This window comes from Melopsittacus undulatus, chromosome 1 (assembly GCF_012275295.1).
Source record: "Melopsittacus undulatus isolate bMelUnd1 chromosome 1, bMelUnd1.mat.Z, whole genome shotgun sequence".
Classification (NCBI taxonomy): domain Eukaryota; kingdom Metazoa; phylum Chordata; class Aves; order Psittaciformes; family Psittaculidae; genus Melopsittacus; species Melopsittacus undulatus.
The window spans coordinates 137,946,869-137,960,460 of NC_047527.1; the positions used below are offsets into that span (position 1 = coordinate 137,946,869).

A 13,592-nucleotide genomic window follows, 5' to 3' on the forward strand; every position below is an offset into this window, starting at 1 on the left:
CTTATTTGCCCTGTGCTTCAGTTATAAGCAAGACTACCTTCTGACAACTGCTAAGCTGCAAATTCTTGATTACAGTTAGCAGTCATCAGCATGCTTAAGCTTTCTGAATTTATTCCCAAGTTTGTTATACAAAACTCCTCACAAAAACGAGAAAAACTATAAGGGGCAGATAAACAGATTCTTCTTCTACATTAAAGGTGTAGCTGCCTATCACTTGACAATAAATATTCAAGGTTTTAGGTTTTTAAATAGCATTCTTCTCTCTTGCTATTTTCTGTCTTTCAGTTACTAACTTCAGTGAGATAAGCAAATACGTGCCTTTGCGCCAAACAAATCTCAATGTATGTGATGCTCCTTATCATCCACTCAGAAGGTATGTTTTGCCTTTCTTTTTCCCCTTTAAAGAAAAGCTATGAAGTCTCGCTATGAATACATCTTCTCTCACAAGCAGCACTTCAAACCTTTTCAGACTTGGAGCTGGAAGAACTTCCAGATCAAGAACTGGGGCTGCTGAGGAGCTGTTTGTTAATGCACTAACTTCCTCCTCCTTGGTTGAGGAAAGGGTTCCGCCCCGCCCTTGCCTGTTTGTTTTAGAGTCTAAAGTCAATATTGCTACCACCTCATCATGACTTACAACCTATCGAGCTAAGAATCAAAGTCATACTCCTTAGGTGTATGACATAATTTTATATGGCAGTCAATCAAGTGTTTTATAAGCTTATGCACAACAACTGGATTTATCAAAGCCCACATATACTGTGAGAACAGATTTAGGGGCATTTCAGCATTCTGATCTGACAGATGGTAGCATCATCAAGTATTAAACAGCCTTCCAGTATTGACTCCTACAACAAAGATTCTTGAGCTTTAGTCCCTAAAAAAGATACTTTGTTAATTAAAAAAAAAATCAGTGCTAGATATAAGCTTTTACCTTGATGTTACCTACAAAATCCATTTTAACAGGAGCAAAAACAGTTGGCCCCAACTTGTCTAGAAAAGAAAAAAAGTCCATACTTTAAAATTGTGCCTTTTTCCAGCCCTCATGTCTTCATGTCTTAGTAACAATTAATTTCATTTACTGTCTTAATCCTTCTAATTGACAAGAGAATATCGATAATATCAATAAATGAACAATCAAAGTTTTTTATTTGGTGTTTCATGCAAGTGTTAAATACACCAAACTACAGTTTGGAAGCCTTCAGAAGCGTGCATGTTCAAAGGCCCTCACATCCGCTGTTAGATGCAAGGACCAAGCAGGTAGATCTCCATTAGCTGGAGATAGAAGTCTTTCAAGAACTCATATAGCTAGTTCAGCTGATGGTGTGCTGTCAGCTGTACTGGATGTGTAAGGTATCCACACTGCTCTTGAAGGGAAGAAATCTATCCCAGATAGATTTACATATTTACAGACAGCCTATACATGGGTCTGTACTAAATGAGAGTGGATCCTGTATAATGGGAAGGAGTTAGAAACATCTTCAGCTATCAGTCAAATTCATTCTGCTGATAGGAAGTGTTTCTACTATATCACTTTGGCAGAGAAATTAATTCTTCAAACCAACTGCTCCACCTTTTCTTGCAGCTGGTAGCAGTCAGAAGTAGTCAGAGGAAAAGAAGGAGCCACTTACCAAGAACAGGCACAATTGCGTAACATGACTCCAGAAACTCCTCTGTTGGAATGCCCTCCTCCTCACGAAGTTCAATATCACTGAACCTGGTGTCCAGGGCAAGCAGAAAAGACTGTTACCTTAACTCATTCTGTGCAGCTTCTAAAGGCAGAATTACATTTCATGCCCACTTCATTTTCATAGAAGTAAACTTTATAGATATATGCAAAACTAAATAAAACCTAGAGAAACAAAACCAGCATGACTTTTATTTCACTTGGTTCAAGAAAATAAGTGCAGAAAATACACACTCAGTGGTGTGCAAGCACGGCTTGTAATTACAAACAAGGAAAAGACCTCCCACTCTACCCTGCACAGCTAATTCTACAAAGGATATCTTCTTCAATTATACTGTGCTCTATGCAGTCTTGTTAAATAATCTCAGCAAATACAGCTTTACAGACAGGAGTCTTAAAACTGAGTCAATTAAAAGCTTAACAAAGTTTCAATAATCTTTTAAACTGAAATTTGTACTACCTATTGCTCATGACGCTGAAGAAGGTAGGAGAATCATTGTCATTTCTGTCTTCCTCACACAGAGTCAATCCACTTAAAGAATTCATTTCCAACTGCAGCAACTTGTGGGCACCAGAGCTTTCTACCGCTTGCAGCTTGCTCTCTCCATCTTCTTTAATGCCTTACATTTATAGGAAACAGAAGAAAAAACAATAGAAAGAGAAAACAGCTACCTACCCATATTGTTATTCCTATTCATCGAGATGTTTTCTATTTGATGGAAGGCACTTGGATATCTGGATCATGCAAGTTTAAAAGCTTTCCTGCCAGCACTATGACTCTCACCATAGGTGGTCCATTGGGTCCTCAGATCACATTTCAACCAGTCCCCTTCCTGTTTCTTTTTATGAAATAGGCCAACCACCGGGCTCCAATGAGGTGAGCCCACACACCTTCAAGCAAGGGCAGCCTTATGAGAGAAGAGGATTGAAGAAGTGATTGGGTGTAGCAGGGAACAGACCATCTCCTCAAAAGAAAGACTACTTCTTACATAGTTCTAACTTCCCCAGTGCTGATAAAGTGGCACAGTGCATTTTCAAAAGCAAAAGAATAACAGTGACTTGTTTGCTCCTTCTGATAACTAAGAAAACTGGATGCTCAGATGGATACTGCTATGATATCAAAGGCTGCTATGTTCTCTCCAATTTGCGTATCTTTAAAGTTTCTCAGAAAAAGATCCAAGTGCCCCTTCCACACTGTGGTCTATTTTATCTCTTCTTTGGGGTGAAGCACATCCATTTCAAATGAACAGAACACTGCACAAGCATCTACAAAGGAAGACAAAGTCATATATATCCTTTGCATTTCTGACCTCATGAAGAACTACAAAGAACAAGTCAAGAAGCAAAAATGATATACTCACAGCATCTGCAGCACACAAGCCACGGCTACAGCACATCTTGCTGCCAGAATGTCAAACTAGCATGCAAGATTTCTCAGGGAACCTGTCTCTCCAGCAAAGGAATACTTTCAAGTGCCACTGAACACTATATACCACTAATCTCACTTGAATTAGTTTGGTCTCCTTACTTTAGCACTGTATTCTTGAGGTGTTACACTAAGTGGTGACACATGCATATTACTCTGCAGGGACTTAGTACACTACATCAGCCACAGAAATGTGGGGGGGGCAGAAATAAGTCAAGAGAAAACCCATTTAAGAGCAAAATCACCATGTTCATTAACTTGGGCTTGGGCTTAAAGACTTCAGCTAATTCACTGACTTGCATGCATATGTTTTGGAATAACAGCCAGGCAGAGAAAGCTACTGTTCACAAATGATACAGTCCATTTAATAGGACTAGCAGAAATAACATGTTACTTATAAAGGCTTACCAAAATCAAGCTCAGCAGCCCCTAACAATATAGCTACTTCGGATGAAATTTTATACTCAATCAGTTCAACAGCCTTTTACTGAAGTCATGCACAAACCTAAGTTTCATGCTGTTGCTAAGGTAATGGAAGAAATAAGGTCCTTTCTAGTAAACTCTTAGTTGCAGAAAAAGGGTTAATTTTCTGTAAAGATTCCTTATAGCAATCAAGAGCTACTACAAGGTCAGCTCCTTACAGACAGGCATACAAAGCTTTAATGTCCCCCTTTTGACATTGTAGCTCTAAGTATTAGCAGAGGTGCCAGCATTCCTAGTGGAGGGCCTCTGGGAATAATGTGCCTGTCTACAGGCAAGAAGAACCCAAGCTCTGCCAGACTGTATTGTTACACATGTCAATCAGCATCCAGAGGAGTCTCCACCTGTCAAAAAAAGACTTTTTAGTTTCCTCCCCCATTCAGTCCCACATTAGCTATGAATAAGGGCTTCAGCTTTGTGGTTATAAGACTTGCAAAGGTCAGATATCAGACTAAAACATACTGACATTCCCCCTCCTGGGAAGCAAGGTATCAGCACACTCTGAAGCAGCCTACACCTCCCTCCATTTACATTTAAAAAAGCAATGATCCCAGATAAATGCTGATGCATGTATTTACCTGCCAAATCCTCTGCTATGTGATTGTCAATAGAAACATCCCTACTTCCTTCATTTGTTTCCAGGTTTAAACATTCCAGACTTTTAATAAGGGTTTGCTCTTGATGGTTAATTTCTACTTTTACAGAGCCATTTTCACAGGGGTTCAATTCCATCTGCCTGAAGAAAGGGAAAGAATAATGGTTAGTATATAAAACATTGCTTGGTAAGCCTCTTCCTGTGAAAACACACAAACAACAGTAAGAGAAAAATAGCAGACAAATTATAGGCTGCCACAGGCTGCTCTGAGCAAAAGAACTTGTCTAAAATAATAAAAGGAACTAGGCAGCTCGTTGCAGCAAGCAGGACTAATGATTCAACCTCAGTTCGCAGAGTTTGAATGTATTTCCAGTGAACTTTATTGAAAAGAAACATAATAAAAAAATAACACAATTGATTACAAAAAAGAAAATCACAGGCAGGTGTTGCAACTAAAATAATATCCCCCAATTGGTACTTTAAAATATATACCCTTGCCATCTATTCCACAAATCACAGCCTGCTCTCTATCAATGATTTTATGAGGTTAGGGAGTGCAACCAGAGTGCTGAAGTGGGAGAGAGCTGTCTAGTGACTGACCAGTAAGTCACCAAGTAGACGGCTGAGAAAAACAAAGGGGAAAGGGCCGCTAAAGGAGAGACATTGTGAACCAGCTCCCTTTTGTTGTGTCAGCTTTCAAGTACACGTCTTAGAGCTATACAATTCTGCCTGTATACAATACTAGAATAAACATACGGAAGTAACAGATACTAACAAAAACAGGTTAGAGAAAGACTGAAAGTAAAGAATTTTGTTGTACCTTTCCATTGGGGTGTGACCGGACAAAACAGAGTGCTTTATCTGTAAGATAAGTGGGGAGGGAGAATTCTTTAAAGCAAGATGACTGTATCATGCTTTTCAAACTTCAGGTTTTATTAAACACAAACTGGAGTCAGCAAAAAAGCTGAAAAAACTAAGCATATGCTCCCTAATTCTCTGACCAGGAATCAGTACGCAGACAAACACAAAAGAGGTGCTACATTATTACACCATTACAATATTTCTCAGATGCAGTGACACATCTACCTTCCTACATATACCTTAATCTGTTTGCCAGAGATGATTCAGTTTTGCCTATGTAAGTTGTGGATCCAGGATTCAAGAAAGTGCCCTTGTCTTAAAAGATAAGCTCATCAGCTCCTATTGGCATATTACCACAGATCCAATGTTGCAGGAGCTTAGGAGAGTAATAATTGTGGTAAGCTCCTTCAGTGAACCAACTTGCCATACAGCCAAGGTATTTTGAAATACCACAGTCTGCAGCTGGAGCAGGCCCCGAAAGTTAATGCTTAGTAACTTCCCCCTATCATTAAAAGTGAAAAGATTGGTCACTTCTTGTTAAAGAATGGCCTACCTCACTTGCAACCCACAAGAAACAGCTGAGTACATCCAGTGGAGGATTACTAGCTCTCTTACAGTTAAAACCACATTCCCTACTTCTGAAAATGCTGCTTTATGAAACAGAGCCTTAGCATCCCTCCCAAGGCTGAGAGAAGATGATACTGTCCATTACCTTGTTCGTTCTGAGAACTGCTAAATGTGGGGATCCTGGTGGGGTCTGATGCAGTAACTCAGAAGTGAAGGCAGTATTTGCAATCTGCATACATTCTTCAAGAGTCTTCAGGAAGGTGTCACAGGTTGATTTTAACAGAGCTCCCATGTCAATCTCACTCTGTGGGAAGAAACCAATTGGAACAAATAGACTCACTACAGAAGATAGATTTGGAGCAACCAACATCTACAAAGCCCACAGCTGCTACAGTCATGATTTTTGTTTAACATGAATTAAAATGCAATGTGTCAGTTTCTCAGAGAACTGTCATCATGTATTACTGGGGCTATACCCCCAATAACATTACCAGTCTTGTCAGTCTCTGACCACAAGCTCAGTATGCTTGCATTTTAAAATCAATGCCTTTTGGTTACTTATCTCTGATGTTAAAAGTGTATTAAATACTAAGCCTTCATGTATTCAACAATGACATTCCAGAAGACAGCACTGACATGAGAAATGAAAAGTAAACTAAATAGATACAGAATGTTCTGCAGACAATAATTTCAAAAATCTCATGAACAAAATTACTGCAGTTGAAAACCAGGCAGAATGAAGTATCACATTGCCACAATACTCTTCATCACTGCAAACCACAGTTATTGATGCTGAAATGCTTTTAGCAATAAATCTTTCCAGTTAAATACCAGCAAGATCAGGGAAAGTGAGTTTTCCCCGAGAAGCATGAACTATGAGCTGGATAAATACCACATTACTTGTTCATTGTCAAACACCTGTGAGCTGCAAGTTTTAACAATGACTTTTAGTCACACACTACACCATGCTTCTGCACTGGCTGTTAATTCACCATAAACAGCTTATCAGATATCTTTACAGAGACAGTTTGGAGACACAAATGATTAACCTTCAGATGTTTTGCCTGCCTGTCCTGCATCTGAGGATGCATCTCTCCAGGGGGAGGCATCCTGGAACTTCACACCAGCTTTTCTAGCAAGTGATGTGCATCCTCCTTCACATCTTTCCCAAAGCAAGGGGAAGATGACTCTCATTAGGAGACTGCACTTAAACGAAGCTGCTTTGGTCAGGAAGATTTGCAAAGCTTGAAACTTTAACATAAACAAGGCTAATCAAGCAGGGTGAAGTATTAAGAAATTGTGAGTGAATACTACATTGGCTAACCAGAAGAGTTCACAATGCTCAAGAGTTTACAGATGTGATCTACACCAAACTAGGGCTGTACCTCTGGTTCTGATACGCCAGAAATGCTAGCTTCCTTTGTTTTATGCACCTGCTGAACAAGGAGGTTACAGTACAGTCTGAGTTCAGACATTTTGGTCTTCAAGGCTTCTGTGTTTTCAGTGAACTCTAAAAAATGAAACAAAAGATGAATTAAATTTATTGCATTCATCCGGCAGTATATGACTTTGGAAAGCTGCTGAAATAGTATTATTCAATCTAATTCAGTCAGTGCTTCCTTACTTCAAAACATTTTCTATCAACTTAAAAAGGTGAGCTGGATTTGCCATAAACTGTGCTCCTCACAGATAAAATACTGTTTTATTATTTGCCATCACAGATAAGAACAGTGAATAGGATATGCTCCTAAACTTACAACATCGAAAAAGCAAGTACACAACACTTGACCTTAACAGGCCTTGTAAGTAGTGAAAACAAAAAATAGGATACGTACAGATTTCATCCTGAGTAGTTTAAGCGGCAAACAATTACACTGTGAATTAAAAGATCAGGGTTCTGGGAGAAAACACTGGAGGAAAAATACACATCCAGTCCAACATAAAGGGATGAATTAAATATATATACTTGAATCTTGAAATAGTTGAGGTTAGAAGGGATTCTGGAGACCACAGAGTCCTGCTCCCCTGGTCAGATCAGGGTCAGCCAGAGCACATTGCTCAGGGCCATGTCTAGTCAGGTTTTGAACACTGCTAAGGATGGAGACTCAGCAACCTCTCTGTTCAACCTGTTTCAGTGCTCCCTCATCCTCACAATATAAACATTTTTGCTTATGTCATGTCTCAGTGGAGTTGCTTGTGTTTAAATTTATGCCCATTTCCCCTCATCCATTCACTAAGAGTCTGGCTCCACCTTTTTTATGCTCTTCCAGCAGATATTTCCTTTAATCATCTTAGTGGCCCTTTGCTGGATTCAGTCCAGGATGTCCATATGTTTCTTGTACTGGAGACTGCAGAACTGCGCAGATTAATCCAGATATGACTAACAGTCCATCTGAGATTTTTCAGAAGTATTTTTTTTACACTGGAGTCCCAGAATTACAAACTAAGTTTGTCTGTTAACAATACTGACATTATTTAGTTCTGCAAATACAGCAGTACTTTTTCACCCATGCAACTGCAGGTCAGTTATACCTACAGATTTTACCCTACTTCTAAGCACTGCACATCAGGTCTCCACTTTGTGCAGGACCCTACAAGTCCATCCCTGGCAGTGTTGAAGGCCAGGTTGGACAGAGCCTTGGCTGACAAGGTTTAATGGGAGGTGTCCTGCCCATGGCAGTGGGTTGGAACTATATGATCTTAACATCCTTTCCAACCCTGACTATTCTATGATTCTATTGTATGATTCTAAGTATCATCTTCTGTTCCGCTCTGACTCAGTTTGAACTGGTAGATGCAAAGCCTGGGGAAGATGCACATAAGGCCAAGAGGTGAAGTGATTTCTCACCTCGGGTAAAGGAAGTATCTGCTGCCCCTGCATTTGCTCAGGATCATCAATATATTAATAATTCAATGTTTTCCCATCTTCTACATAGTCATTGCACTGAGGTTACACAAGGTTAAGCCCAGAGGTCTCACACTAACTCATGAATAACACCATACTTGTAAGCAAGAAGGTTTTTCACTGCGGTGAAACTAAGGTTGTTGATGAAAGCAAAGAGGTAGGTGAATTAATCTTCACAGCCTAACCATGATGGCATTTCAGTTTCCAAATACTAGTAGGCATATTTAAAATCAATCACAAAGGGTATTCTTGCCTTTCTCCTTCTGTGTTCTGCTGTCAGTCAGACAGGCTTTGGCAGTTCCTAGTGCAACCAACCACTTTTGTCTTTCTACTGCATTTCTTGCCTTCAGATAGAAGTATTGTTCCCCTGGGATGATCAGGTCCATTCGTGTGTTATCTGCAGGATGAACTGGAAGCAACACAGATTTCAGACCTCACCCTTTCCGAGCCCAACTGAGTATCTTAACAGATATGTTAAGGGGCAGGTCAAGCAGTAATAAAACAGAGGCAACATACAGCCCAAAACTTCACCTGTTTCAATTTCATGATTTCACTTCTGGGTTGGGGAATAGACAGGACACACACATGTACAGTTGTGGCATAAAAAGGTATGAAAGGCAGTTTTGTGATCAGTACTGTAAAATCTGGGAACCTTTATGGAAAGGCAATCCTTTCTGGCAACCCTCTCTTTGAGGTTTCCAGCCCCTAACTGCACTTCAAACATGTGGCAAACATGCTCTGAGCAAGCAGACCTAGTACTTGTTTATTATTCATATTTCTAGCTTTAGCTTTGTTCTTATAAAGAGTCATTTGAAGCTGTATGATGTTCCACTGTGACTCATGAAACACAGTGACCCACATGTAGAATATCCATTACATTAGAGGCTTGCAGCTCTCTAGCATTTTTAAAATACTATAAAAACTAGTACATAGATTAATATATATACCAATACAAATACATACCAAAGAAATCAAGCTACCAAATAGCTCTTGCGACCTGAAATCTCATCTTGAGTACAACATTACTACAAAAACTTCACGCAGATGAGTGTTACTGTATCTTAATTACCTTGGATTTCACACACGGCCATTTGGATGCTTCCTTTACAACCCTTCCACGCATCTTCCTGAGAGTCATAATAGGACAGGATGCCACCACAGAGAAGAAACCATCTAGGCTGCCAGCCTGAAAAACAAAACTGCATTTCTTAGTTACTCCTCTCCCTGCAGTGCCACCACCTCTCTCATTTGGGTTTCAGTACAAGTAGGGCCCCAAAGGTTCTCAGTCCCCTCAGAAAATGAAATCCTCTGAAGTAGTAAAGATTTGTGGACAGGCCTGGATGCTGTACATCACAACCCCTGCTTGCTGGCAGCTACATGTCCTTTCTGCAGACAGCTGGACCACAGCAGTATGCTCCTGAGATGCCATGTCATTTTCAGTAGCTTTGCTAACATTTGTGTCACTGACATACTCTCTTCCAAACCCACCTTTTCAGTTCACCACCCCTCAATTCCTTCCATGACTCCACAAGCGACCTCTTCTGTCTTACCAAAAGCTATCCCAGCTATCTTGCCTTACATGTCTTCCTTCCTTGTTAGAAGGGCTTGAATTGTTGAAATCTTGAAAAACAATGGGCAATAAACTCCTAAAAATCAAGGGAAGGGGAGGACAGAGGCAGAAGCACTAATTTCTGAAAACCATCTTTCAATTAAACAGTTCTCAACAGCTCTTGAAACTCCCATGCTGCCCACACAAAGAGTCTTGAATTAATGACGTGCTCTTCTGGGTACTTCCCCAGAGAACAACCAAAATGCCAGACTAAACCAAAATCAATAGTTCTGGTACACTTTTGCCCACCCTGCTGCCTGACTTCAGAACTAAATTACCCCTTTTGTTTTCTTCTTTTGGAAGTACTACAGAATCATGAAAAGATAAAACCAAACAAGGCACAATTAAATGTCTAATTAAAAACTACAAGCTCATCAACTTAAGAAGAAATGAGACATCACTGGAGGAAAGCAGCTTTCATTACTGAGCTACAAGTTTCCCTGGCCAAGATCAATGGAGTGAGACGCTGAAGCTCCCACTCCACAGGAATGACTGCGCCTTACCACCTAGGCACTGATCCCTTAGGCTACTGCTGAAGCCAAGCCCAACTCAGTTTAAGGTCTGAAAGCCCTAAAGCCACAAGGCTAATAGTAGGAGTATGGTTTGGGGTTTTTGTTTGGTTATTTTTTAAACAAGCAATACCACTGTAGCTGGGCCAATCTGGCCTGTAGATTGTTGAACCTTAGGGGAGGCTGGAAAACAAATTAAACAAATCCTTTTCCACACCCTTCCAGAGCTTTCTCATATTTCCTAGAAGAATATAAAAACATTATAAATCCTAAAGTATTCTCAATACTTCTTTATTTTATATGTAGAGGAAAACAATTGCAAGAATGAGAATTAAAAAAAAAGAAAACAAGACTGATTTTGTCCTGCCACCAAAATAAAGAAATTATCCTAAAAGTCACTACTGATATAGAGGAACTCACAAAAACAGGAGGTGATTGTTCAGCAGAGAGAAGCAGTTAATTGCTTCAGACACTCAATGGCACAGAACCAATCCTTTAACTAATGCACAGCGCCACAGTCAATACAAGCCTCTAATTCAGTCTGGAGATCCTGCTGCTGCACATGAATCATTTCAGCCACAGCCATACAGCTTACAATTGCAGCTGATGCTAAACCAAACTGTATCCCATCAATCAAAGGCTGTGCAATCAATTAGCCAACATACAAGGCACTCTGCCTCCATCACTCTGGAGGCTGGTTAAAAATATGTTATGAGTCAATATATTTTGTTGAGGTTTTTGTTTGGTTAGGGTTTTTTGGCAGTGGTTTTGGGGGTTGTTTTGTTTTGTTTTGTTTTGAGGGGGAAGCAGCAATTACTTGTCATCCATTGCAGAACCTAGCTCTTCTTTATTAAGATATGCATTAAAAAGTCTATGATAGGCAATTGTTAACTAGGACAGCATTTTCCAAACAGAACTGCTCTGATAAATGTAATAAAAACACATTTTTGTAAAAGAAAACCAATTTAAAAAAATTAAGAAGATCCCAGCAAGGTTCTTTCTGTCAGAAGATGCAGTAACCACCTGGTACTCACTGACACTGAGTCAGCGGCCACTGGAAGGTTATCCTAAACAACCAGCTAAAAATAGCGTGTGGCTGACAAATCATAGGCAGTGCAACAGGGATACAATCTTCAATTACAGGAGCTTCACATTGACAAGCACGGAGAAAAGGGAAGGAAGAAAAAAACTCCAAACAACAAGAACCAACAACAAAAATCAAAACGGCAAAAAGACACTTGGATGCTTCCATGGACACAAGTGTTGGGTTTATTCGTTCTTATTTTCTCCCCCTAAACTGTCCTGAGAATACTGCAATTTTTGGAACTGCGCATTCAAACCTCACCTGATACAGAAAATTAAAGCTGATCTTTCCAAGGTCTTATTGGTACTAGCACTAATACAACTTTGGAGAAGAATTTACTAAGCCCATTTACAGTGGTGGTGCACAGACAGGACAAAATACAGCTCATACTTCCACAGCTCATTTTGGAGGCACAGAGCCATTAAAAGTAAAAATTGACCTTGCTGGAGAAAGACAGGTATGAAAAAAAACCCACCCCAAACAATAAAATGCAAAGCACAATAAAAGCTAGCAGTAGCTTAAGGTATCAGCCATAGAAGAAAATTAAGAGATTCCAGACAACTTCACAGATACAGGTTAAGGTCCTAATACATACTGCGCTCCTGTGTGAAACTTTTAGTACCTACAGTACCTGGAAGATTTGACAATGTCCACTATAGAAACAGGTATTTAAGCAATCTGTGCCTGCTGCCTACTTCAACCATTACACTTCAGGAAGTTTGGATGCAGCTATCACTGAGCAAACTTGACATTTCTCAATAACACAGCTGAATTTTGGACATAATTCAAACCTAAATGTTATGCAACTCAGGCTCCAGACAGCATTCGTTCAAAAGTGCCAAGCCTGAAGACAGAAAAAAACGTTTGAAGACATGCAGATCATGTTAGACATCCACAAAGCCAAACCATCTGGGAGAACTGCATACTCAACAAGCCAAACTGATGACCTGGAAAACAAGCTGCAATTAAGAGATGCCAGTTCTAGTTGCATTTCTAAAAGGCACAAAGAGCCGACACTCAGGATTTTATTATTGCTTGCTTTCCACTAGAATGATGTAATAGAATCATAGAATAGATAGGGTTGGAAAGGACCTTAAGATCACCTAGTTCCAAACCCCTGCCATGGGCAGGGACACCTCACACTTAACCATGCCACATAAGGCTCTGTCCAACCTGGCCTTGAACACTGCAAGGGATGGAGCATTCACAACTTCCTTCGGCAACCCAATTCCAGTGCCTCACCACCCTTACAGTAAAGAACTTCTTCCTTATATCCAATCTAAACTTCCCCTGTTTAAGCTTTAACCCATTACCCCTTGTCCTATCGCTACAGTCCCTTATGAAGAGTCCATCCCCAGTATCCCATCAGATACTGGAAGGCTGCTATGAGGTCTCCATGCAGCCTTCTCTTCTCCAGGCTGAACAGCCCCAACTTTCTCAGCCTGTCTTCATATGGGAGGTGCTCCAGTCCCCTGATCATCCTTGTAGCCCTCCTCCGGACTTGTTCCAACAGTTCCATGTCCTTTTTATGTTGAGGACACCAGAACTGCACACAATACTCCAAGTGAGGTCTTACAAGAGCAGAGTAGAGGGGCAGGATCACCTCCTTCAACCTGCTGGTCACACTCCTTTTGATGCAGCCCAGGATACGGTTGGCTTTCTGGGCTGTGAGTGCACACTGCCGGCTCATTTTCATTTTCTCATCAACCATAATACCATAATACTTTATGCTTATTAATTTCTTGAGCTTCAACATAAGTCTATATAAAAAAACTCATGCAACAGACAGTGCTTGGAATTCTCTGACCTTAATTCAGATTTTAAGTGTGGATAAGACATAATTCTGAAATTTCTATGTTATGGCAACATCTG

General features: G+C 40.2%; 1 protein-coding gene across 2 annotated transcripts in view; it reads right to left on the minus strand.

Annotated features, from left to right (window-relative positions):
• Positions 1–13,592, minus strand: part of PLEKHA8 (pleckstrin homology domain containing A8) — a 30,123-nt gene that overhangs the window by 9,279 nt on the left and 7,252 nt on the right. Inside the window, exons 2-10 of one of the 2 annotated variants that reach the window (XM_034064065.1) lie at positions 9,588–9,704; positions 8,772–8,927; positions 6,999–7,123; positions 5,759–5,917; positions 5,006–5,046; positions 4,169–4,326; positions 2,145–2,304; positions 1,629–1,714; positions 932–990 (exon numbers count right to left, since the gene is read on the minus strand). In XM_034064065.1, the coding sequence (XP_033919956.1) occupies positions 932–990; positions 1,629–1,714; positions 2,145–2,304; positions 4,169–4,326; positions 5,006–5,046; positions 5,759–5,917; positions 6,999–7,123; positions 8,772–8,927; positions 9,588–9,704 (1,061 nt within the window). The remainder of the gene's footprint in view (positions 1–931; positions 991–1,628; positions 1,715–2,144; positions 2,305–4,168; positions 4,327–5,005; positions 5,047–5,758; positions 5,918–6,998; positions 7,124–8,771; positions 8,928–9,587; positions 9,705–13,592) is intronic. The other variant, XM_034064069.1, reaches the window with a different exon arrangement.